Source organism: Bos grunniens, chromosome 24, assembly GCF_055505025.1.
Source record: "Bos grunniens cultivar Pamir isolate PY7600 chromosome 24, Bosgru_T2T1.0, whole genome shotgun sequence".
Classification (NCBI taxonomy): domain Eukaryota; kingdom Metazoa; phylum Chordata; class Mammalia; order Artiodactyla; family Bovidae; genus Bos; species Bos grunniens.
In genome coordinates, this window is record NC_141188.1 from 14,069,527 (window position 1) to 14,097,344 (window position 27,818).

The window sequence follows — 27,818 nt, forward strand, 5'->3', positions numbered from 1 at the left end:
AATATCTTCTGCTTCTTTTAGGTCCATACCATTTCTGTCCTTTATCGAGCCCATCTTTGCATGAAATGTTCCCTTGGTATCTCTAATTTTCTTGAAGATATCTCTAGTCTTTCCCATTATGTTGTTTTCCTCTACTTCTTTGCATTGATCACTGAGGAAGGCTTTCTTTTCTCTCCTTGCTATTCTTTGGAACTCTGCATTCAGATGCTTATATCTTTCTTTTTCTCCTTTGCTTTTTGCTTGTCTTCTTTTCACAGCTATTTGTAAGGCCTCCACAGACAGCCATTTTGCTTTTTTGCATTTCTTTTCCATGGGGATGGTCTTGATCCCTGTCTCCTATACAATGTCAAGAACCTCATTCCATAGTTCATCAGGCACTCTATCTATCAGATCTAGGCCCTTAAATCTATTTCTCAATTCCACTGCATAATCATAAGGGATCTGATTTAGGTCATACCTGAATGGTCTAGTGGTTTTCCCTACTTTCTTCAATTTAAGTCTGAATTTGGTAATAAGGAGTTCATGATCTGAGCCACAGTCAGCTCCCGGTCCTGTTTTTGTTGACTGTATAGAGCTTCTCCATCTTTGGCTGCAAAGAACATAATCAATCTGATTTCAGTGTTGACCATCTGTAGAGTGATGCCCATGTGTAACATCTTCTCTTGTGTTGTTGGAAGAGGGTGTTTGCTATGACCAGTGCATTTTCTTGGCAAAACTCTATTAGTCTTTGCCCTGCTTCATTCCGTATTCCAAGGCCAAATTTGCCTGTTACTCCAGGTGTTTCTTGACTTCCTACTTTTGCATTCCAGTCCCCTATAATGAAAAGGACACCTTTTTTGGGTGTTAGTTCTAAAAGGTCTTGTAGGTCTTCATAGAACCGTTCAACTTCAGCTTCTTCAGCGTTACTGGTTGGGGCATAGACTTGGATTACTGTGATATTGAATGGTTTACCTTGGAAATGAACAGAGTTCATTCTGTCGTTTTTGAGATTGCATCCAAGTACTGCATTTCGTACTCTTTTGTTGACCATGATGGCTACTCCATTTCTTCTGAGGGATTCCTGCCTGCAGTAGTAGATATAACGGTCATCTGAGTTAAATTCACCCATTCCAGTCCATTTGAGTTCGCTGATTCCTAGAATGTCGACGTTCACTCTTGCCATCTCTTGTTAGGCCACTTCCAATTTGCCTTGATTCATGGACCTGACATTCCAGGTTCCTATGAAATATTACTCTTTACAGCATCAGACCTTGCTTCTATCACCAGTCACATCCACAGCTGGGTATTGTTTTTGCTTTGGCTCCATCCCTTCATTCTTTCTGGAGTTATTTCTCCACTGATCTCCAGTAGCATATTGGGCACCCACTGACCTGGGGAGTTCCTCTTTCAGTATCCTATCATTTTGCCTTTTCATACTGTTCATGGGGTTCTCAAGGCAAGAATACTGAAGTGGTTTGCCATTCCCTTCTCCGGTGGACCACATTCTGTCAGATCTCTCCATCATGACCCGCCCATCTTGGGTTGCACCACGGGCATGGCTTAGTTTCATTGAGTTAGACAAGGCTGTGGTCCTAGTGTGATTAGATTGACTAGTTTTTTGTGAGTATGGTTTCAGTGTGTCTGCCCTCTGATGCCCTCTTGCAACACCTACCGTCTTACTTGGGTTTCTCTTACCTTGGCCGTTGGGTATCTCTTCACGGCTGCTCCAGCAAAGTGTAGCCCCTGCTCCTTACCTTGGACGAGGGGTATCTCCTCAATGCCGCCCTTCCTGACCTTCAACGTGGGATAGTTCCTCTAGGCCCTCCTGCGCCCACGCAGCCACCGCTCCTTGGACGTGGGGTTGGTCCTACCGCCGCCGCCCCTGGCCTCCGGCATGGAGTAGCTCCTCCTGGCCGCCGCCCCTGGCCTCGGGCATGGGGGCGTGGGGTAGCTCCTCCCGGCTGACACCCCTGACCTCGGACGTGGGGTAGCTCCTCTCAGTTGCTGCCCCTGATCTCAGACTTGGGTAGCTCTTCTCAGTCGTTCCTACACCGTCGCAGCCGCTGCCCCTGACCTCGGACGTGGGGTAATTCCTCTTGGCCGTGCTTGCGCCGGTCGCAGCCGCCTGCACTATACATATACAGTATGTATACACACCTATAAATAAACACATTTATGTAAAATCTCAATCTGTAAAGGGGCTTAACTAAAGAAATATGGAAATAAGAAAAGGATAGTGGCATTCATCAAAATGTCTCATCATAGATACACATATTCCCAACATATCAGAATTGGAAAGAATCTTCCATTCCTTCTAATCAAATTGCCTCATTTTATCTGCTAGGAAGCTAAGGCCCAGAGAGGTTAAATGTGCTGATTAAAATGCATAGTCATCTAAGAGCTATCATCACAATCCCAGGCTCTGGAACCTAAATGCAAATGCTTTTGTCACTATATTTTCTTGCCTTTAAGGTTTTATGGTAAAAGGGAGGGATTGGGTGATGAAAGAGGATAAGCAGGAGGAGGCAAAAAGGAAGGATGATGGTGAGCTGGAGGAGGGAGCAGGAAGGACTCTCCTCCCCTTTTCCATGAGAGGATATTTAAGGCCTCCTGACTTTCCGACAGTGCTAATACTGCCTACCTGGTGGAGCCATGCATATCAGAAAATAACCTCTCCACACTCCCAGCACTTCTAAGTTTACCTAAAGCCATTTCTGTGGGAATTAATAGTCTGGCAGGGTGTCTGATAAGCATGTAGTGTAAGGTTAGGGGCTTAGATTATTCTATGAAAGAGGGGAAAGCTAATGGCCCCTGGAATGGTGGCCAAGACTTGAAGCTGGGTAGGAGTAGGGGATAAAGAGTCAGATCAATAGTTCCCTACACAAATGAGTGAGATCAAGTTTATGTTGCCATGTCCAATCTTTTGAAGGGGTAGAAGGGTTTTGGTTCAATCATTCTGAGACTATCCTATTTCTTTTTGCCCCTGTTGACAGATACAAAGGTTGCAAATCCAAAAATGTGACTGGAGAAAACATCATTCATGGTTTAACAATTCATGGTAAAACCATCTCTCTCACATCTTTGGAAATGAAGGTGCTCTCCTGCTTAGCCTTTTTCCAGCACCATCTTTGAACCAGTTCAGGGTTAAATCTCTCAGACTTGCACAGAATTCTTGGGGGATGGCCTTCAACTATCATTTCTGTTCTGTGGAAGTCTTGATAACTTGTTATTTAGCTAAGCACTTCAATGAAGAAAGAACACATAAATAAATATTTTTAAACAGAGACATATTTACAACACCTTGTTTTCTTCCACTGGAGCAGAATTGGCAGTGGGTTCCTTTAGTAAGAGATTGTGGCTGAGTTAATTAACTCTGAACTGTAGGAGTAATTTTTAGCAATTTTAGCACTACGCTTTTCTTAGCCCCACCCTCTGATTCACTTTTACAAGCCCACACACTCTTCCTTTCAAGTTTATCTTGGCCAGAAGCTCAGATAAAAAGAAAGATAGATAAGGTTTTCAATTACTTAATTGCCCACATTTTCCATGTCTGTCTGCATATAGGGCCTGGAATTATGACGAATTGTAACTCACACATTCCCGGCTTCACGTTTTCTCTAGTCTGCCAACTGGCAGCGATTAGTGGCTTCCCCAGGATATTTTTTTTCCTACAAAAACAGAAAGTTTTAAATTAGTAGAATAATTAAGAGCAATGATATGGAGATTATTATAGGTAAACTGTTTGCTGTTAAATTGCTCACAAGTTACTACGTGAAGTATCCAGGAAATGTTTCTGTTCTTCTCATTTGGGTGCTGGTGTCGACCCCCAAGCACAACTCCAATTAGTTTATGTCCATTGTCCCCACTCCAGAGACATGGGGTCTGGACGGGTGTTTTAGATGCAGTTACTGGGTCTGGTAAAAAAAAAAAAAAAAACCCTGCCAGGCAATGCAGAAGACACAGTTTTGATCCCTGGGACAGGAGGATCTCAAGGCTTCCCAGGCAGCACTAGTGGTAAAGAACCCCGCCTCCCAATGCAAGAGACCTAAGAGATGTTGGTTCAATCCCAGGGTCTGATCCCCTGGAGGAGGGCCTGGGAAGATCCTCTGGAGAAGGGCATGGCAACCCATTCCAGCATTCTTGCCTGGAGAATCCCATGGACAGAGAAGCCTGGTCAGTAGGGCTGGTCGCAGTCAATAGGGCTGCCAAAAGTTGGACACAAGTGAAGCGACTTAGCACACACATGCACACACACACTCATGCATCGTATGGAGGCTCCAGATCAAGGGATTGTCCGTCTTGACTGCCAGTGGTTCACTAGAGTGTGACTCAGGCTATATCACTGCATAGATCTAGTTATTTGCATTACATTCAATGTATCCATATTGGTTTGGGGGGGAATCAGACAAGAAATTATTTCACCTTCTCTAAAACCACAGACTAAGTTTTACTCATGTTTTCCCACAAAACTTCTCCAGATTCCTTTCTCACTTACCTCTTGTTTAAAATCTTTAGGGACTTTCCTGGCAGTTTGCTGTTTAAGACTCTGCACTTCCACTGCAGGGGGCATGGGTTCAATCTGTGATCAGGGAACAAAGGTCCCAGAGGCTGCACTGCACAGCCAAAAATAGATAAATAATAAAATGAAATCTTTATATATTGATATACTAGCTTGTAGGAGACAGGAAGAATAAAAGAAAAGCAGGCCCCAGCAAGGGCCACAAAAGACATTTATAATTATTGATTAAACTGGATGCTATAAGGCACAAGACTCTTGGAATAAGTCTAGAGGGAATAGTTCATAATCTTGAAAACAAGATATGATCCTGGAGTCAGAAAACCGACCCCAGACTGTTTCTCAACTGGCGTCTCAGAGTCACATCTTTTAAATTTCTGGTGGAAAAATAGATAAGAATATTAGTCTTAGTTACTGATTTGTTATTAATTACTGTTTCCCAATTACTCAGTGGTTAATGATCATTTTGTTTTTTGGCCATGAAGGCCACGTAAGTTATTAGCTTAACTCCTCACATATTCTTTCATTCACGGCTGAAAGTATAACAAAGCTGGCTTGGACTCAGTTTTGGCACCTTTGCCTTGGAGCGGTGTTGATCCCCTGATCATCGCTTTTCTCTAAATTCGTGTGTCTCATTTCTGATTCTTTTGCTGTATTGCACTTTGGAAACCCTGCTTGTCGAGCCGGTCTCAACACTAGCTATGGGCTTCCCAGGTGGCACCAGCAGTAAAGAACCGTCTGCCAATTCAGGAGACATAAGAGATGCAGGTTTGATCCCTGGGCCAAAAAAGATCCCCTGGAGGAGATCATGGCAACCCACTTCAGTATTCTTTCCTGGAGAATCCCATGGATAGAGGAGCCTGGCAGGCTACAGTCCACGGGGTTGCCAAGAGTCTGAGAAGACTGAAGTGACTGAGCCCAGCACACACATACTAGCTATACTGATAAAATTTTGGTTTTGCATTGTTTTGATGACTGTTTGGAGGGGGCAAGGAAAGAGGTAATGCTATCCTAAGTCAACGCTATAATATCAGCAGAATTTTGCTCATTTGTTTATTTGTTGTTAGTTGTGGCCTGCCTGGTGTATGTTTAGCAATATGTACCAATATTCCTACTGAGCATGAAGGAATAGGAGCTATATGAATGGAGAACAGGTGTAAAGGGAGAGTTTTGCTCTAGCTTTTGTTTTGTTTTTGCAATATTTGATGTTAAGATTGCAAGGAACGTATTAAATATTCAAAATCTGTTAGATAAAAAAAAAAGAACTCTAGGTACATTAGTATTATTTAAATGGGAATCCAGAAGAAGAAAGAAAATAGGGTGGAGCCCAGACAATTTTGTGGATAATGGCTGCTTTATTCAACCATAGGTCAGGTAACAAGACCACTGACTGGGTGCCTGGAGAATATCCATTTTTCACAGTTCTGGACATTGCAGGTCTGAGATGAGGGTGCCAATGTGATTGGGCACTTGGTCAGGGCTCACTTCCTGGCTCACAGGGAATCTCAAGAGTCTTCTCCAACACCACAGCTCAAAAGCATCAATTGTGATTTCATGGGTGGTGTGAAATGGAATATCTCCTGTCATCAGAAATCAAAGATGCCACATCTACCTGTGATGCCCGCCTCCCAAAATGTGAATATCTGGGCCCCACGAGTAAGCAGCAGACAAGGGAGGTCCCCGCCATTTGCCACACAAAGAAGTTAAGGTGACACGATGAATCTAAGAATATCACAGTCCTTCACAGGTGGGCAGAGTCAGGTTATCTACCTGAGGCAGATCATTATGTATGCCTATAATAACAAAATTGACAATATAAGGGTTAAAAATCAAAAAGCAGATTCATTGTGAATTCCAAATTAACCCTTCCCAGTTACATAAGAACACTAATTACATTCTGGGGCACACCCTCATGACCAATTCTAATCCCAATTATCTTCCAAAGGGCCCCCCTAAAAACAACATTACATCAGGGATTAGGGTTTCAACAGCTGTGTTGGAGTAAGGGTAACAAATATTCAGGCCATAGTGGTGTCTGAGAGTTTCCCAGAACTAAACCAAGATGCAGGTTTCCAAATGGAAAACATCTCCTGATGAATAAACTAAATTTTGAAAACCATTTTAAAGGACTCATAATGTGATGAAATATTAAGAACAGCATCAAAAGCAAAAATAAAATTATTAAAACTACAAGAAGCAAAACTCCAGAGACATCACTTTGTCCACAAAGTTCCCTAGAGTCAAAGCTATGGTTTTTCCAGTAGTCAAGTACAGATTTGAGAGTTGGACCATAAAGAAGGTTGAGCGCTGAAGAATTGATGCTTTTGAATTGTGATGCTGGAGAAGACTCTTGAGATTCCCTTGGACTGCAAGGAGATTAAGCCAATCAATTGTAAGGGAAATCAACCCTGAATATTCATTGGAAGGACTGATGCTGAAGCTGAAGCTCCAATACTTTGGCCACCTGATGAGAAGAGATGACTCATTGGAAAAGACCCTGATGCTGGGAAAGAGTGAAGGCAGAAGAAGAGGGGAACAGAGAATAAGATGGTTGGATGGCATCACCTACTGGATGGACATGAGTTTGAGCAAAATCAGGGAGATGGTGAAGGACAGGGAAGCCTGGCATGCTGTAGTCCATGGGGTAGCAAAGAGTCGGACACAACTGATCACAACATAGCAAGTGAACAACAACAAAGTGTGAAGAATACTTTGAACCTATAATTCTGTGCTCATCCTCTAATTCAGTGATGAAGGTGATATATATCTTAAGACTCAGAACCTCACAATGATTCAGAAAGTTACTAGTTATTACCTTGCTGAATGAATTGATAAAATACATTTTTTAAATGAATCTAAAAGTAAGTAGGAGAATAAAAGGAAGAACCTATAATTTTTAAGAATATCTGATTTTGAGGTAATAAAACATAATTCAAGCCTTAAAAAATTAACTAAATAATTTTCTGGGATGCTATGCTTGATCAGCTGACAGTGAGTTTTATTTCCAACTAAGAAAATAACTGTAATCACTAGTATTTATATGCTAAGCATTTGTTTAATTTCTTGTTAGATATGAATTCATTCCACCATCAGAGCAACCTTATGAGAAAAACACTGTTTTCCCTAGTTTACAATGTAAGAAAACTGAAGCATGAAGAAGCATCATTCCCAGCTTATAATTAAGAGGACTCATAAGTGTTTGAACCGGGATTTAGGTGCACTTAAGTGGCTCAGATGGTAAAGCATCTGTCTACAATCCTAGAGACCTGAGTTTGATCCCTGTGTCGGGAAGATTCCCTGGAGAAGGAAATGGCAACCCACTCCAGTACACTTGCCTAGAAAATCCCATGGATGCAGGAGCCTGGTACCAGGCTACTGCCCATGGGGTCGCAAAGAGTCCGACATGACTGAGCGACTTCACTTCACTAAGTCGGGAAAAGGTTAGTTTTCATTCCAATCCCAAAGAAAGGCAATGCCAAAGAATGCTCAAACTACCGCACAATTGCACTCATCTCACATGCTAGTAAAGTCATGCTCAAAATTCTCCAAGCCAGGCTTCAGCAATACATGAACCATGAACTTCCTGATGTTCAAGCTGGTTTTAGAAAAGGCAGAGGAACCAGAGATCAAATTGCCAACATCCACTGGATCATGGAAAAAGCAAGAGAGTTCCAGAAAAACATCTACTTCTGCTTTATTGACTATGCCAAAGCCTTTGACTGTGTGGATCACAATAAACTGTGGAAAATTCTGAAAGAGATGGGAATACCAGACCACCTACCTGCCTCCAGAGGAGCCTATATTCCGGTCAGGAAGCAACAGTTATAACTGGACATGGAACAACAGACTGGTTCCAAATAGGAAAAGGAGTACGTCAAGGTTGTATATTGTCACCTGCTTATTTAACTTGTATGCAGAGTACATCATGAGAAACGCTGGACTGGAAGAAATACAAACTGGAATCAAGATTGCTGGGAGAAATATCAGTAACCTCAGATATGCAGATGACACCACCCTTATGGCAGAAAGTGAAGAGGAACTAAAAAGCCTCTTAATGAAAGTGAAAGTGGAGAGTGAAAAAGTTGGCTTAAAGCTCAACATTCAGAAAACGAAGATCATGGCATCCGGTCCCATCACTTCATGGGAAATAGATGGGGAAACAGTGGAAACAGTGTCAGACTTCATTTTTTTGGGCTCCAAAATCACTGCAGATGGTGACTGCAGCCATGAAATTAAAAGATGCTTACTCCTTGGAAGGAAAGTTATGACCAACCTAGATAGCATTTTCAAAAGCAGAGACATTACTTTGCCAACAAAGGTCCATCTAGTCAAGGCTGTGGTTTTTCCTGTGGTCATGTATGGATGTGAGAGTTGGACTGTGAAGAAGGCTGAGCGCCGAAGAATTGATGCTTTTGAACTGTGGTGTTGGAGAAGACTCTTGAGAGTCCCTTGGACTGCAAGGAGATCCAACCAGTCCATTCTAAAGGAGATCAGCCCTGGGATTTCTTTGGAGGGAATGATGAGGAAGCTGAAACTGCAGTACTTTGGCCACCTCATGCGAAGAGCTGACTCATTGGAAAAGGCTCTGATGCTGGGAAGGATTGGGGGCAGGAGGAGAAGGGGATGATAGAGGATGAGATGGCTGGATGGCATCACTGACTCGATGGACGTGAGTCTGAGTGAACTCTCGGAGTTGGTGATGGACAGGGAGGCCTGGCGTGCTGCGATTCACGGGGTCACAAAGAGTCGGACACGACTGAGCGACTGAATTGAACTGAACTGAAGTCAAAGTCATGAGGCTACCTCTTTAGCCACCATGCTCCAGTGGGTCACCCATCCATGGCTTTCATTATAAAGAGGTCAACGCCTGGAATGCATTTTCAGGATCCAGCCACACTTCTGCAGCCAGGTCAAACTCCCTAATCCTCAGATCTTCTTTAGTTCTCAAGACTTAAATTATGTTCTTCTCTGCTGCTGATCCACTCAAAAGTGTTCAGTGCTATTTGAAGCAACACACTTAAAATAAGAAAACAAGGGTGTTTTCCACCCTTGTGCCCAGCTCATCTCTACCCCTCTGAACTCTCTGTCAACTCACTCAGTGATTATGACCTTGATGCTATGTCTGCAACCACTAGACTCGGTGTTTATTCCTGATGTTCTGATTTGAATACAGGGGTCCCCAAAGGACTCTGACCCAAACTATCATTTTGAATTTCTAGACGTTTTTCTGCTGTGAGAAGGCAGTTCTAATCAATCTTTCACCCAACTCCACCCCACCCCCAACACTGGGGCCCCTTGCAAAACAGTTGGTTATTCCCTTGGCTCCTTTATTCTGTTTGCTTGGGTCTCACAAATGACCTGTGATGCCTGATTTCTGAGAAACAGGATAAGCAGGTCTTATAACCTAAAGACCTAGTAGAATGTAAACAAGCAAATGGTTTGTGAAAATAGGTTTATTTCTATATTTTTGCAACCTTACATAAGTTACAGCCACATGCATGTGATACATAATGCTAGACATTTGTTTAGAAATGCACACAATATGTATTTCCCCGTTGTTCAATGCTTTCTTCTAGGCTTCTATTACAAAAGGTCATGGAAGGCCGCCTACTTATCCTTCATTATAAGAACAAATACATATGCATGCATGCTTAGTGACTAAGTCATGTTTGACTTATTGTAACCCCACGGACTGCAGCCTGCTAGGCTCCTCTGTCAATGGAATTCTCCAGGCAAGAACACTGAAGTGGGTAGCTATTTCCTTCTCCAGGGGGTCTACCTGACCCAGGGATCGAACTCAGGTATCCTGCATTGCAGGTGGATTCTCCATCCTCTGAGCCACCAGGGAAGCCCACAAATACATATTTTTCCTTAGAAAGAAAAATAAGTGATACCTGGCTTCTGTAAATGTATCACCTATACTAGACAGCGACCATAATAAAAAAAAAAACAGTATATAAAATAATAAATAATACAGTAAAAGTTAACGCTATAAAATAAACCGAGAGTAAGAAAGAACTAAATGAGATATCATCCCATTTTAGAAGGCCAAATGATTAATAGGGGGGTAATGTTATGATTCACAGATGTCACGCTATGTCTGTGTTTCTAGTTAGTGTGTAATAAAAGTTTTTCAGAAAAACAGAAACATGCAGAGAAGTTTTGGCACTTGGAGAAATCCTGAGGCTTACACTCATTTTACAAATTCCTGTGCAGAAATAGAAACTTTCAATTTAGGGTGAGGCAAATCTGCCCCAAAAGAGGATGCTCTTGGTTATCTTGTGCATGATAAAGAAGAGGAAAGGATGGTCTGCCACGAACTGCGGGCCTCCGTGGCCTGTTCTCCCTGTCATGATGGCCCCAGTGCCGGCAGCAGCCTCAGTGCCCTCCTCGTTCACTTCCACCGAAGCCTGATGGAACACTTCAGACAGAAACAGGTCATTCTTTCCCGACATGCCTGAGAAATTGGCTCGGCCCTGGCTGAAGGCATCACCCATGCCCATGCTTGTGAGAATGGTCTTGAGTTCATAACGCTCTTCTAATTTGAACTCGGGGATGTACACCACCACGTCATCCTCTGCCATGGTGTCTTTGCTGAGCCACTTGTTGAGTTTGTCATAGGTGATTTCACTTTCTAGCTATGAATCCAAAACATAAAAAAACCAATGAATGCTTAGCAGAGAAGAACAACAACCTCTGATGTTAACAACCAATGACTTCACGATATTGTAGGTGATATTAAAATTTAATAGTTTGGTAAAAATTTTGCAAGAAGATAGCATGTATGACATGTGTTTAAGACTTATGAATGACAATGGGAAATCTGGCACAGTTACTCTCAAACCAGTTCACGTATTCAAACTGCACACCATTTCCTCAGGTGTAGGTATATTCAAGGGTTTCCCAGATGGCTCAGTGATAAAGAATCCACCTGCCAATGCAGGAGACGTGGGTTTGATTATTGAATGGGGAAGATCCCCTGGAGAAGGAAATGGTAACCGACTTCAGTAGTCTTGCCTGGGAAACCCCATGGACAGAGGAGCATGGTGGGCTACCGTCCAGGGGGTCTCAAAGTGTTGGGCCTGACTTAGGGACTAAATAGCAACAACAACAGCAGACGTGTGCAAAGGTGAGTTTAGCCCCAGAAGTTTAAAACAATGGAAGCTGGAATTCTTACCAACTCCAAGCCCGTAGAGGATTCAGCAATTCCATCTGGGAGCAGCAGGAACATACTGACATCGCCAGCATATGGGAGTTCTAGAATCTGGACCTTCAGATCTGCTATGTATCCAATGTTTAGCTTTTCATTCAGGAACATCATCTCTACTGATTTGCGCTGAGTCTAAAGTAATTAAAAAGTAAAATATGAAAGTTGGTAGTAAGATGTCAAAAGATTTACAATCAGACATAAAAGAGAATGGGTTATGCTTTCATGCTAAAGAAATATGTTTTTCAAAAATTAAAAATTTGTTTTGAAATTTGTTTAGAAATGTCAAAATATATTTAAAAAATAAAATTTATTATTTGCATATTCTCACAGTGATTCTGATCTATTTCGTTATTTTCAAGATAGTACCCATTAGTAATAAGATGGACAGTTATAATAATACTAAAACATTTGTTCAGTACTTACTAGGGGTCAAGAACTCTGCAAAATCTCATTGAATCTTTATAACAACCTTTTAGGTTGGAAATTATCATACTAGTTTCACAAATCAAAAAATGGAATGCATGAACCAGAAGTAACATCATAGCTGGTCAGCAGTAGAGCCTAAATGTGAGTCCAGAATTGTGTAATTATAAAGCCCATGGTCTTCACCACTACTCATAAGGCCTCTCAGAAAATTACTGAGTGCAATTCGGGAAACTAAAAGAGTCAATAAACTATCCAGTGTGCATAACATATAACTATTAATAGCAAATCATGCATGGGTATCAATGAGTGGTCCCTAATTATTCTTTCTCTCTTTTGTCAAAGGCCCTAAACTTTATGTTAAGAAAATTCAATTTGTTGTTATTGTTTCATACCGAGTTCACACGGAAAGGATAAAGTCCTTTTAATTTCTTCTGAAATGGAGTCTTCCACCTTCCTTTGAAGTAGACAGCATTCACCAGGACCATCTTGGTGTCTACATCAACAGAACCTTCAGGTAGCAAGTTTGGGATTTTGCCTACAGAAAATATGATATATGTTTAGGTTTTATGATTAACAATTATAAAGTCATTATGATTTCTTGAGTCTTTTGAGTCACCATCAAGCTCAACATCCACATTTATCATACTCTGAAGAGATGCTGATAGTCACTTTCAAATTTTTCTCTTAATTTATTTAAATCATAAGTAAAACCCAGACCAAATTTTTCAGGTTTGCAAACTTCAAGAGAAAATAAAGAAGTAATATAATTATGATTTAGAATTACTATCAGACTTGGAATATTTTTTTAAAGTTTCTTTTTTAAATTTATTTCCTTTGGCCACACTGTGCTGCATACAGGATTTTATTTCCCTGACCATGAATTGAACCTGCATCCCTTGCTTTGAGAGTGCAGAGTCTTAACCCCTGGACCACCAGAAAAGTCCCAGAAAATTTTAAATTCCTTTTATACTGTTTTCTCAAAGTTTTGTAGTTATATGAAGTTAGTTCATTCAGATGGGAGTGAAAAAGGGACTCAAGGAATATAATGGGCTTCCCTGGTGGCTCAGATGGTAAAGAATATGCCAGCAGTGCGGGAGACCCAAGTTCGGTTACTGGGTGGTGAAGATCCCCTGGAGAAGAGAATGGCAACCCACTCCAGTATTCTTGCCTGGAGAATTTCATGGGCAGAGGAGCCTGGTGGGCTGCAGTCCATGGGATCGCAAAGAGATGGACACAATTTAGTGACTAACACTAACAAGGAGTATAATAATGCATTTCCCCAGTAAGTCACTAGGGCTTCTTCTAGATCTGGTCTTAACAGCCCATGGGTCTACTGATTCACCCAAAAACAATGTTTTGGAAGTTGTGATAGACCTACATAAGGAATAGCACAGATTCCATTAAGTAATAAAGGAAGAATTGTCCTGGGGAGGCTTAGAATACTGGAGCGACATTCTAAATCATTTAGGAAAAAAAGTGCAATTAGTTCTGTAAGAGAGCTGAATAATGCAGAGAACTGTGACAACACAGAGAAGGGAGTGAATGATTGAGCCCAAAAAAGTTCCCAGAAATAATAATATCTGAGTGTGATTTTTTTTTAAGTTAATTTAAGAAACAGCCCATTTATAGTGAATACCTGCTCTGTAGTATTTCAACCACATTATTTTATTTAACCTCACAACCACTCTAGTAAAGGAAGTATTATTGGTGTCATTTTACACAAGAAGGAAATCAACCCTTCATTGGAAGGACTGATACTGAAACTGAAGCTCCAATACTTTGGCCACCTGATGGGAAGAGTTGACTCATTCGGAAAGACGCTGATGCTGGAAAGACTGACAGCAAGAGGAGAAGGTGGCAACAGAGGATAAGATGGTGAGATGGCATCACTGGCTCAATGGACATCAGTTTGAGCAAACTACAGGAGATAGTGAAGGACAGGGAAGCCTGGCATCCTGCAATTCATGAGGTGGCAGAGTCGGACAAGACTTAGCAACAGAACAACAATGCAAATGGACACTATAGTGAGATATTAGTAACCTTTCCAAGGTCACAATGCTTGAGAACCGGTCAGAATTCCACCATCTTCCATTTCTACTGACAGATATGAGACTCAAGCGAAAAGGTCAGTACTCTTGCTTAGAAAATTCCATGGATGAAGGAGCCTGGTGGGCTACAGTCCATGGGGTCACAAAAAGTTGAACATGACTGAGCGACTTCACTTCACTTCACTTGGAAATCTGCTGGGACTTTATTTAACTTTGTGACACATAGTATTTGATCATAACAAGGAAAAAAGAAATATTTTCTCACATTATTATAAAAATCATTCCAAATGACTATTTGGCATTTTTGCAATTCCACTCATTGATTTATAGCCATTCACCACAAATGCTTAGAAAGAAGAGAAATTCTTGCTGTTCTCAAAAAAGCAAAGCTTTCATGTGTCTCTTTAATTTTGCAATCTGCTTTGACTTTCATTTCTGTTAAATCTTCACTTTCTCTGCTTTCTTTTTGTCAGTGGTGTTTCAGTCTTTTAAAGCAGTAATTTAAAAATCTAGAAATGAAGAACTGAAGTAGGTCAACTATTTTTAGAGAAATAATACTTTTTTCAATTCTACAGAACTTAATACAAGTGTTTTTTTCTATTATGGTAGCTAAGAAAGCAGGATAGCATACTATGACTTGAAATAATGTTTTAAACATAGGATGTAGGGGTTTCCCTAGTAGTCCAGTGGCTAATATTCCATGCTCCCAATGCCAAGGGCCCAGATTCAATCCCTGGTTGAGGGAACTAGATTTCACATGCCACAACTGCGACCCAACACAGCCAAATAAAAATGTATTTAAAAGTAAATAAATAAACATGGGAGATAAGTGAAAATATGTTTTATGCATTAAGATATCAAACTCTTTGAGCATTAAATTGAAGAATTCCAGAATTAGACTAAAGCTCAGAAGAAGAGGGAACCCCAGATGTACCACTAACCGATAGTGGCATCTTAGATGAGTCAGTTAAGAACCAAGGACATGTGTAACCAAGGTAGAAATAGCTTAGATGATCAATGACAGATGAAGCAGGGACTGAAAGAAATTGACAACATACTGACTCTGAATGGTGCAATAGAAGAAAGAGTTAAGATTTTATGGTCTCTCCTTTTTCCATTGCTGATATTCTCACACCAATTACTCAGTTGACAACTGTGCCTTTGTTCTTTACGTTTGTTCATAGTGAACATAAAGTCACAATTATTTCAGTACTGATATTTCCTAGGTTAGAAAAGATCTGCCTCTTCTTACATTCTATTCTAAGGTAATAATCCAAAACCAGATTATTGAAATTCTGAATATATATCTTCTATTAGGATGCCTCCGTTATTTTTTTTTCTCACTTAAAACACCACTAAGCTCCACAAGTATCAAGTTACATTAGCCAAAATAACTAAGGTTGGGATTAAGAGTTAAGTTTAAGGACTTAAAAAAAAAAAAATCAGAGTTTTCTATCTGGAAAGAAGAGCAGAAACTATTTCCTTGGGTTTACCTTTAGTTTGGGTCTTGACCCAGGAATTAATCTTTTTTCTGGTGTCTTCTGCACGTTCTAGGAAGTCCACCGCCTGGGGTTCTGTAGAGTAATATTTCTTGGAGAGTTGCATGTATTCCTTTAAAGTGAAAACAATAATGACAAAGGTTACATAGACTATCCACCCAGCAAGTGAAAGTGTTACTTGCTCAGTCGCCTCGGACTCTGTGACTCCACGGACTGTGGACCACCAGGCTCCGTCTGTTCATGGACTTCTCCAGGCAGGAATACTAGAATGGGTTGCCATGCCCTTCTCCTGGATACCCCACAAGCAATGGTGTAATTGTAAATTACAGGTTTCCTGTCAAGATTGGGGAGCCTGAAGAATGGGTAGCGGGGTGGCTGGGGCGCTGATTATGTGCTCTTTTGACCGCCCCCCCCACCCCAATCCAGTCCCTACTGCATTTGTTCTCCTGCCTACTGTGCATTATGAACAGAGTACAGAAGGAGGGGTTGGGCGTGGGGTTAGCGGTTCTGGGAATAGCTGTGTCCGCCTCCTGACTTGTGATTTTACACGTAGGGTTTTTACAGTAGAAAGAGGAAGCACCCACGGAGGGAGCGTAAGCATAACTGCGTTGGATCTTGTCCCATGGACTCGCAGAGCCTTAGCGAGCCCGAGTGGAATTCTGACCCACTGGGAATGAATCAGAGAAAACAGCTTTGAAAGTGACCTCATTGCAAGTTTGGGGCCCTGCCATTTAAATCGCAGGTTTCACTCACTTCCTTGAATCTTGCAGACTTCTCTCCAAACAGCATATTGGCACTTTCCAATAAATACTCCCCCGTGGACGCGTTGATGGCATTGCTGAGAGAACGGAAGGATGAATGGATTTTCCCCGCAGCTTGTGCCTTAAAAGGAAAGGAGGGATTCATTTTATATAACTCAGGACTCCTAAACAAGATATTTCTGAAGCAATAGTATTTTTTTCTAGGATATCAATAAAATGCTGTATTAAAATATACTTTTTTTCTGTCACTTTGAAGGTAACTCTGAGGAAATACTGTTGATATAGATGTAGTACATTAAACTTTATCAGATAAGTTTTTACTTGTTTCAGATTTTGCTCTGCCTATGGATTGGATTTAACTGTGACAGAACTGAGATCCTAGAAAAAGTCAGGTTCTTTCGATACTTTAGCTAAACTATAAAGTCACTAAGCAATTTTTATTATATTAAAATGTCACCTTAGAAATGTTCTTTAAATATTTATTTAACTTCAACAAGTCCCATGGCATAATTAAGGGGTAGTCTGTGGAATGGAAAATCTGGAGTTTAGAAAACATAAAATTGAAGGGAATTCCAATCCTCAACCTGAAGTTTGCAAGCATGATGACAGACACAGGGCTTAGTCACAGAAACAGCTGGGTGAAGCCAAGGTCAGAGCCCTGAAGATGGACCACCTGCTGTCCACCCAGACCTGGCAGAATCGCCATATTGAAGAGGCCCTCTCTCTATCCTGAGTCTGTAATTCCCTGGGTGACAGGCAGGTGGAGCATCAGCGTTCCCAGGAAGGAACCTGTGAGAGGTATCTCCCCATGACCTAACTCAGGGGTGTGATAGTGGAAATTGTTTACCAACAGAAGCCCACCTATACCAGCCTCTTATAATGTAGCTGGATGGCTGGTGTTTACGGAAGTGAATTACTGGGAAAAGATATTATTAATCTGAGATAGACTAGATGAATGGATGATAGATAGATAGTAGATGATGATCATGATAATGACGATAAATAGGTAGATAGATTGTTATTGTTCAGTTGCTAATTATGATGATGATAGATTGGCAGATAGGGAGATAGATACTGATAGATAGTAGATGATGATCATAATGATGACAATAGATGGATAGATGTGTGCTCATGCTCAGTTACTTGGCTATGTGCAGCTCTTCGAGACTCTTTGGACTGTATCCCACCAGGCTCCTCTGACTATGGGATTTTTCTAGCAAGAAGACTGCAGTGGATTGCCATTTCCTGCTCCAGGGGATCTTGCCACCCAGGGACTGAACCCACATGTCCTGCGTTTCCTGCACTGCAGGCGGATTCTTTACCACTAAGCCATTGGGGAAGCCCTGGATAGATAGAGAGGAGATAAAGGATATGTGAAGGTCAGAGACATCTCCTGAAGTCAACAAGCCTGGCCGTCTCCATTATTCAATTAGTTGTCACCCTTGACTCTGGAAATCTGCATTCACATGTGTATTCTAGGAGTCTCTACATTGGCTTTAGAATACATTATACATACCCAACTAATGGCAGAGTGATGTGACAGAATTTAGAAACAGTCTTGACCTGGAAGTCATAAAACCTGGATTCTACCCCAGCTCTGCCCTTCCTTATCAGAGTGACCGTAAGATATTCACTCAAGGACTGTGAGTCTTAGTTTTCTACTGTAAAAGGTGGACGTTGTACTAGGTTTCTTCATAAATATTGTGACTTTATAACAAGTTTCTGGAAGCAAAATACAAAAGAACTAGGAACAGATGAGTCAGATACCTGCAAAATAGCATCAGGATAGGTGTCCCTCTGGATCTGCTGCGTGAAATCACAACTGGTGAGGCTCTGTGGGGTCACTGGGGTGCCTTTGTGGACTCCAACTTGGTTAAACTGAAGTACCTACAATTGGAATTTGAGAAAACTGGGTACATTTTTCTGCTGCATTATTTAGCTTTTAAATCAATGGCTGTCAGTTACCTCTTGGTGGTCCTACATCTAGTTCCCTGCCTTTGTATCTGGGCAACAAGTCAGTGAGATTCCCTTCATAGGAATTAGCATGAGTTATTTTATACTAATTCAAATACTGGCCATTTTGACAATATTTTTCTTTATTATGAGATGATTTATAACATTTTAATTAAATTATCACTCAACTCATAAATTGCCTTGAAAGAAGTAGCAAGGTTAACTCCTGACCTTTATTCTCTCTATTCAGTGGCCTTACATGATATACCCTTCTGTGATGGTTTAGACGCTAAGTCGTGTCCGACTCTTGCAACCCCATGGACTGTAGCCTTCCAGGCTCCTCTGTCCATGGGATTCTCCAGGCAAGAATACTGGAGTGGGTTGCCATTTCCTTCTCCAGAGGATCTTTCCAACCCAGGGATCGAACCAGGGTCTCCTGCATTTCAGGCAAATTCTTTACTGACTTAGCTACAAGGGGAGCCCTTTATACCCTTCTAATCTGTCAAAAATTAGCAGCCACAGCTATCTTAAGCACAAAAACAAGTTGCTCAGTATTACCAGGGGTCATCTAAAACATTTCCACAAATGTTATTTACACATGAAGAAATCCCCCACTTCTGTCCATGTTGGGGGCAGATGGCAGGAGTCAGAAGACAATATGAATTTCTTTTTAAAAACATTTTCATTTATGGATTTATTTAGCTGCCCCCGGTTGAGGCAGGCAGCATCTTTAGCTGAGGCATGCAGGATCTTTAGTTTCCACATGTTCCCCGACCAGGGATCAAACCCAAGCCCTCTTGCATTGGGAGCACAGAGTCTTAGCCCCTGGATCACCAGGAAGTCCCAATGTGAATTTCTTTACATTCTAAGTGGCAGATCCAGCTAACAGTGAAGCTGGCAGGTAAAGATTTGCCCTGGAAGGTGTTCAGGTCCCCTCTCCAGTATCGTAGACTCCTCAGCTTGGCCCTGCTACCACCCACCCACCCCCACCTCAAGCATCTCTTGGGTCCCAGCCCCATAGGGCCCCAGGCAGGGAGGAGCTTATTGGTTAATGCGTTGATGGAGGAGGTTCTGACAAGGGAAGGAATGCAAGTTTGTCCAGCAGATGGTGAATTTCTAGGCTAGAAGGAGAGGTGTTAGGATTTCTGGGATCTTTCTCTGCTCTTCAGATCATATATTATAAGTTCCTACCTAATACTCTCTGAAAAAAAGCGGTCTGACTGCCGCTACACAAGGGGGACTATGGACTATTTTGTGTAAGAGCTTCTCTGGTTGTCCTACCTTTTAAGGAAGTTGACCCATAAGTCAGGGTCTCTGGGCAGCACTGAAGCCCTTTTGAGTCATGGCAAGAGTCCTTGCAAGTGTGGGGCATGTGAAATGACCCTGAGCCAGGCTGGGGCAGGTACCCTGCCCAGAGAGGCAGCCTGCCCTGGGCCGGTCTGTGGCCTTATCCTAAAGATAAGAGCTGGGTAAAAATACTCCTGCAAATCTCAAATTGTCTGTGCTCTGTAAGAGAGTATATATTTATTCTGTTTACCCTTTTTTCCACTACAACTGTTCTAGCTTTACCAGCTACACCTGTTCCCAACTGTGTGTGGCCTCTTCCTGCCCTGATTTTCTCATCTGTAAAGTGAGTATGGTAATCAGAGCACCTACCTCATAGGATTTTGTTTTCTGGGGATAAATTCCTAAAACATTCAGATGCCTGGATGGGGCATTGTATGTATCAGCTAAGAAAACAATTAGTTCTACCATGTACCTCTCCAGTTAACTGTAATTTTCATACCCATCTTGCCAGATACATATTTCCATTCACATTTTTAAAATAAGACAGTTACCACTAGACTCTTTTGAGTTATCAAATGGTGTTTAAGAGGTCTGCAACTAATGTACAAAATATGTGGTTAGCAATCCACATTACATATGATCAGATTAATATAGTTCATGGGTACAGAATGTCTCCCATCCAAGTACTAACCAGGCCCAGCCCTGTTTAGCTTCCAAGATCGGGAGGGTTCAGGGAGGTATAGGCATAGACCGTACAGAGTTTCTTTTAGGGGAGATGAAGATATTCCAAAATTAGATTGTGGTGATGGCTGCACAATTCTTGTGAATATACTAAGAACTACTGAATTATAAACTTTAAATGGGTGAAATTTATGAAATGTGAATTAGAAATCAGCAAAGCTGTTCTTAAAAAGTAAAATAAAAAAATAAGAAAGCTGAGGCTCAGAGCATTAAATGTCTCCACTTACACACCTAGTAAGTGGCATAGCCATCAACCAAAGACAGGCAGGGTCTGTCCCCAAAGTCCAGGCTTTCACCTCCAAACCAAAGAGTGTCTCCTCTTTTTTGGTAGAGAATTAAGCCAATTTGCCTTTGAATTTTAGAATCTCCCCATGTAGCAGAGTTACAAGAAAACTACTGTATATAAAATCCTTGTCCCATGTGGAGAAAATACCTTCCAAACACAGAAAAACTGTTGTACCCCGAGTGACCAATAAGTTACTTTTCCTCTAGTATCAAAGTCAAGGTTTTTACTTTTAGCACCTAGAGCACTTTGTTTGGCATTTGTCTTCAAAAAAAAAAAAAGGTTCTGATTCCTTTACATTTAAAAAGATTTCCCTGGTGGTCCACTGGTTAAGACTCCATGCTTCCAATGCAGGGGGCATGGGTTCGAGCCCTGGGCAGGGAACTAACATTCCACATGCCTCATAGCATGGCCAAAAACTAAAAAAAAAAAAAAAAAAAATGAAGGCCTTGATGTTTTCTAAAGTTTTTAATGGAGTTCACTGCCTTTATTTATTTATTTTTTCAAGGCAAAGAAAATAAAGGGGAAGGAGTTTTGCAAAATGTGGCTGGTATCAGGGAGTTGAGCAACGGGGCTTTGTCGTAAGTCTTCACGTTTAAACTCCCACAAACACAGAGAGCGAAGCTCCCATCCTTTTTCCTCCTGCGGTGAGATTGGCTAACACTCTGTGTGAGTCACTCCGAACAAGTCCTGTCTTAAATGGGTCACCGTGTACCTCGAAGACTGTATCCATCTATCTGTATTCACACACTCAGGTGTGATTCTTACAAGAAACTCAACAGTAGCCAGCGGCATTCTGGTGTGACTGACAGCAGCCTCCATGCGTGTGGGAAACCAGAGCTTGTACTCATAGCATTCAATGCTAATGTCTATATAAATGGGACTAGGAAAGAATTTTAATGGTATAATTACCTTGTTTGTCTCGGACCCAGGGAAGACAGGATCCTGTGAATTTTTTTAATTAATTAATTTATTTTAATTGAAGGCTAATTACTTTAGAATATTGTAGTGGCTTTTGCCCTACATTGACATGAAGGATCATGTGAATTTTAATAGCGCTGCATTCATCCCATAGGTTGATTGCTATGTATAGGCAAACTAGTTCAACATATTTCCATAGACCCAGTCGGTCCCCTGACTGACTTGGTGTCCATTCACCAAGGAAGGAGGCCAGTGGCCCTGACAGAAATCCCCCACAGTGCTGTGCCACTCCTGACCACCTTGACATTGAGGATTGGCCATCCCGTCAGCCCCATTTTGTTGACATGAGCTCACGGGGTGGAGAATGTTGGCTGAGGCCCTCTGAAGTCATGGTGCTCTCTGTGCCTCCCCCAGAGTGCAAAGACCGAGCTCTGGGACAGTTTTTTTTTTTTTTTTTTCTCTTCGTAGCACTCTCAAAACCACTAAGAGGAATTCTTTACATAAATGGAAGGAGCCTGAGATGAGAGGACAGAAACCAGAGGAACCCCTGGGAAAGGTGCTTTAGTCCCACTGCCCATACGTCAGTGACACTTGTTTTAAAACCCATAAGAGGTAAAGCACACAAATCCTTTGAAAAATATAAACATTATCAGATGTCAGATATGGTCACTATTAACTATTTCTAACATTGTAGGACAAGAAACTCTGATAATCCTCCTGCTATATCAACTATTGAGGGTTTCTGTGGTTTGGCTCTTTTATAGATTTGAATCTAAGTAACACATGCTGTAATGGTTTGTGATGATTGCTGAGGACACGGATTCAATACCTGGTGGGGGAACTAAGATTCCACAAGCCGCTGACTTTGTTATAGTCCAGATACCACAAGCATATAATCAGATCAGTTCTGCAATTCAGTTCAGGAATCCTTCAGTCCCAATTGGGAACTTAAACAGAAACTTACTTGGGCTATCTGGTCTGCAGTATTGCCCCGGGCGCCCAGGTAGACCATGGCCACGGTGGAGGAGATGCTCCAGGGACAGAAGAAGATATTCTGGGTGTTGGCGCTTGTATTTGCAAGATGCTTGAAGAAATTGAGGGCAAAGATTGTATTTGCCACATTAAGTTCTTCCATTGTCTCAATCTGGAAGGAAAACGAGGAAAAGCAACAGCTCTACGAGATGACTCAACATTTTGAGGATGTCAGCGGCATAGTACAGGCTGTACCCTTCACAGGGCAGGGGTTCCCTCTCTGTTCTCCCTTCACTGAACAGGGTCAGCAGCATTGTGACCCGGGGACCTGTGCAGCCACAAAAGGTTCCACTCTCGGTGCAATGCGCTGCTGTCACAACACGGCAGTTCCTTAATGATTTTATACAAAGGGTCTTGCCTGCATTTCCCTTTTGCACTGGATCCTGCAAATTACACAACTGATCCTGAGATAGAGAGAACAGTCCTATGATGCGTGGTGACCCTCCACCTCATAATAATGATAATAACAGCAATAACAATAAATAGCCCTGATTGAATTCTTAACTGTACAACAGATACTGTGTTCAACATTTTACCTGTACTAACCAGGTAATCCTTACACAAGCCCTGTGAGAAAGACACTGCTATTCTTGTGCTTACAAAGGAAAAAGCTACTGCCCAGAGAGAATCAGAAAAGTGACCCATGTCACTCAACTATAAGGAACAGGACTGGAAATTGAAGCCAGGTTGGTGGGTACCTCCAGGGTCATACTCTCAACTTCAGTGTTGTACCTACAAACACACATCACACATACAGACACACAGATACACACACAGGGGCCTTCCTTGGTGGCTCAGTCAGTAAAGAATCCACCTGAAATGCAGGAGACCATCTGCAACGCAGAAAACTCAGATTCGATGCCCAGGTTGGGAAGATCCCCTGGAGAAGGAAATGGCAACCCACTCCAGTGTTCTTGCCTGGGATATCTCATGGACAGAGGAGCCTGGTAGACTACAGTCCACAGAGTCACAAGAGTCCATGGACACGACTTAGTGACTAAACCATCACCATCGTACACACTAGAGGCAAATGCACAGATATTCAAATGCATGCCGCCTGCACACATACTCTTGTTGGCCCCAGTGGAGATGGTCAAACTCCTTTCTAAAAGTGACCTAGACTCACCTTTCAAGAGTGGGTGTTTCACATCGCCCTATCTCCCATTCCTAGGCCCCCTCCACTCACTCACACACCACAGCCTTTCTTCCAAAGCTCCCCTGTGCTGAGCAGTTTGTTACTGGGAGTGCTGGAAAGGCCCCCTCCTCCCAACACCCCTAGCAGGGCAATCAACACCAGGTCCCCCTGCAGGGGTGGTCCTGGATATATGGAGCTCACACACACACACCATCCACCATCTGAAGATAAATAACAGACACATTTCCGTGACCTAAGACTCACAAGCAGCCAAATGCTTGGCCACACCTGGGTGTGGGTGGGTACCTGCTGTTTCTAGCCAACAGATTGTATCTTATGTTTTCATAATGGCTTCAAACACACCCTGCACTTACCAAAATCTATAAATATACCAAGCAATGCTGACACTCATCACTCCACAGGAAACCTTCTGGGGACTGTGGCTGCAGAGCCACTGGGGGCGGCCCTGGAGGAGGCGCTCTATAGCCATGGACTCCCTCAGCAGGGTCTCCAGGCTCATGGCTCCCTAGTCCATGGGTGTCTTATGTGAACATTTGGTTCATGAACATTTCTTGTGAAGAAAGTGATTGCCATTTGTATCAAAATTTCTCATGTGAGTTACCACCCAATTGTATTTTATCAAGACAAAGTAGTAAATTCAATAAAATTTGTCCCTGAAACTCTCTCATGTCTTCTTGTCTCCTTTAATATTTGATATTCAACAGGATCAGCGTGAGGTACATAGAGGTTACATCCTGATGCCTAGAGAGGTTACTGCTACTGCTGCTGCTAAGTCGCTTCAGTCGTGTCTGACTCTGTGCGACCCCGTAGACGGCAGCCCACCAGGCTCCCCTGTCCCTGGGATTCTCCAGGCAAGAACACTGGAGTGGGTTGCCATTTCCTTCTCCAATGCATGAAAGTGAAAAGTGAAAGTGAAGTCGCTCAGTCGTGTCCGACTCAGCGACCCCATGGACTGCAGCCTACCAGGCTCCTCCATCCATGGGATTTTCCAGGCAAGAGTACTGGAGTGGGTGTGATTGCCTTCTCCGCTAGAGAGGTTAAGTAACTTATAAAAGGTCACAGAGTTTGTATGTAATGGTGCAGGGATTCAGGCTTCAGAAACCCGCTCTGTCCAATGTCACTTACACTTTACTTGCTGATGGTGAATTACTATGTGTAAGAGTTTCACCCAGCTACTGGTTTGAGAAATGCTAGAAAGAGGAAATAAAAAGAGCAAGGAAGCCAGTTTTTGATACTTCTATAAGGTTTATTAAGGTTTTTAAAAGTCAGTTTCTTTTTTTGCTTGCTTCATCACTGAGATCAGATTAACCTGGGTGACAGAAATTTGTTTCCTCTTCCTTCTACATTTTAAAATCATCTTTATAATGAATTATTCCTGAGTAGATCCTTTTTTGCAAATTATCTCAAAAACATTTCAGAAACAGAGAATTAATAGCATAAATATTTCTCTATTGTGTATGAAAAAATAAAGAATCAGAGCTAGAAAAATAAACTTAAGCCTGGGAATTCCCTAGTGGTGCAGGGGCTAAGACTCTGAACTTTCATTGCTGAGGGCATGGGCTCAATCCCTGGTCAGTGAACTAAGATCCCACGGTCTGCACAGTGTGACCAATTAATTAATTAATGTAGGCCCCTCCTATACCCAATTATTTATAATGACCTGAATAGTCAGTCACTTTGACACTAACAAAATTTAAGTGTCAAGACAAACTAACAGTAAGGGCTTTTAATGCCAAATTAGAATTTCAGTTGACTGTGACTATTTTTTTAAAAAATTAAAAAAATGAGTAAGGACAAAAGTAAATCACCCCAGATGTATTTACTTGTTTTAAAAACATTTAAAGTTTATCTTTCAGATAGGTGCAATTAACTGCATTTAACATAAAAAATAATGTGTTATGTCTATATCACAGTTACCAAATTCCTTCAGCCTCACTGTTTTATTTAACTTGCATAATTACTTGTCTGATAAAGCTAGTAATTCCAGTTATACCAATGAGAATATGAAGACGTCCATAGCACAGCTAGTTTCAAAGCCTACACTAGCTTCTGATCCCAGCTCTAGTGCTGTTCCTACAGACCTTTCAAATAAGGTTTGAGGAGTTTATATTTGTAGAAATCTATGAATATATTTTATATGCTGCTGCTGCTGCTGCTAAGTCGCTTCAGTCGTGTCTGACTCTGTGCGACCCCATTAGATGGCAGCCCACCAGGCTCCTCTGTCCCTGGGATTCTCCATATATATATAATGTGTTTGTATGTGTCTTCTGACTCTACCACACGTCCACCTTGCATTTAAATGGGAGTCTGCCTAAGACCATGTAAAATCGAAGTCACTGAGTGACATCAGAATCTCTCAGAACAGGAAACACCTGTTGTGAATTTCTTAACACTAGAGTGAGCTACACAACTTCGACAATTTCTAGATATCATACTCCTAACTAACGTTTAATATCATCTTTAGAGGAACAAACGGATGAAAAGCACGTGTGGGGCTGGTCTCTGTGATGTTTGTGTCGGTTCCCGCAACACAAGTTGACTAATGTGCCTCTGAAACTTGGCACAGGCGACAAGGAGCTCAGACCCATAGCCACACTCCTGCTCACTGGCATCGAATGTTAGATTTGAGTGTGCTGTAGCATTTTTAGATGAATTTTTTTGTAGCAACACAGTGTAAATTTTTTGAAATTGACCAGAAAAATTAATGACACAGAAAAAACAATACTTCAAGGAAATTTCCCATTCCAAATTACCAAGTTTTGCCCCCACAAAATTAAAAACCTTTTCTGCACTTGATTCTTTTCATAATGAAGTTATTTGTTTATGGGATATTAAATTATTTATTGAACTATTACTTCAGTCGATCCAGCAACTAACTGGGCTCTTCTTTCTCTTTCACTAAACTGACCAATTAGCAAACTAAATTCAACAAGTATATTCTGGTATTGAATTGAACCACCCAGCTTTTTGCTTAATTTCTGGTTGTTTAAGATGAAAACTGAGTCCTCTTTTTGTCTTTCTCATATTTATACACAATTTATAAATTACTTTCAGTTACTAAAATAATCCTTTTTAATTGATCTGGCTATTTTCATTAAATTCAGTGCCAAACACTAACTAGTAAAGGATACACACATTCTGAGCTGTTTGGTAAAACTGACATCACAACTAGAATGTACATTTTGGTTTGATGAATGTTACATAGGCATGTGCTGGTCTCTGAGATTTAAGATTAGGTCTAACTTAATTTAATTCAAATCTTGAACCAAAATATTCTCAAACAAGCAACTAAACAAGAAAACACCATGAAATTTTTACTCATCCTCTGAAAACATCCCACAGTTTAATTTTCATTATATTAATAATGCCAGTATGCAAAATAAAACCCTATTTCATAAATAGAGACAAAGAAATGACTGAAATACCTGGTTCTTCTCTGCCTGACAGGAAACGGTCTTCTGAGCGTTGTTAGAGTTCAGACATGGCAATGACTGGTTTTATAAAGCTCTGCCCCTCCCACATGGCATTTTTTTTTTCTCTCTATCTGTATCCTTTGAGTGATTCAACATTTTACTCAGACATCATTAGAATAGAAATGCTTGTTTGCTAAGGCATCATTGAAGAAATTTGTTGGAAAGATGACATCATTCAGAAACTTAAGAATGTGGCAATACCTACATATGCCTCTTAAAATTAACTAAAATCTGTCAGCCCTAGTTTCAACATTCCCTGCTATAACTTGCTCTCCTCGTAAGAAATTCTACAATATCTCTTCTATCTTTTGCCAAGAATGGCCTGGGAGCTTCTTGCAATACTTAAAAGTAATGGAATCCTTTGTCTTTTGAATCTAGACAGCCCCCAAGCAATTCTTTGAGAACAGAAAAAAAAAACAAATAAACACTTTTTTTTCCTTATAAATTCTCTATTTTAAACCCTTTTACATTTTCTCAAGCTATAATTTCCAAAATAATTCTGGGTTCCACCCTAATCTCCTGTCACAAACCAC

At 41.4% G+C, this 27,818-nt stretch overlaps 1 protein-coding gene across 2 annotated transcripts; it reads right to left on the minus strand.

Moving 5' to 3' along the window:
* Nucleotides 1–211: 211 nt before the first annotated feature.
* Nucleotides 212–27,328, minus strand: SERPINB2 (serpin family B member 2). 2 transcript variants are annotated; one of them, XR_015153416.1, is made up of 10 exons: nt 27,238–27,328; nt 22,589–22,768; nt 18,207–18,326; nt 16,432–16,560; nt 15,673–15,790; nt 12,524–12,666; nt 11,673–11,837; nt 3,741–3,893; nt 3,574–3,647; nt 212–2,136 (listed from the first exon to the last, which is right to left on the minus strand). XR_015153416.1 is itself a non-coding variant. In XM_086372241.1 (8 exons), the coding sequence occupies exons 2-8, from the start codon at nt 22,757–22,759 to the stop codon at nt 10,729–10,731; spliced, it is 1,251 nt and encodes a 416-aa protein (XP_086228367.1). In that variant the 5' UTR covers nt 22,760–22,768; nt 27,238–27,328; the 3' UTR covers nt 9,931–10,728. The 2 variants fall into 2 exon arrangements, 1 of the variants encoding a protein (XP_086228367.1); XM_086372241.1 differs by lacking the exons at nt 212–2,136; nt 3,574–3,647; nt 3,741–3,893 and adding an exon at nt 9,931–11,133.
* Nucleotides 27,329–27,818: the final 490 nt, after the last annotated feature.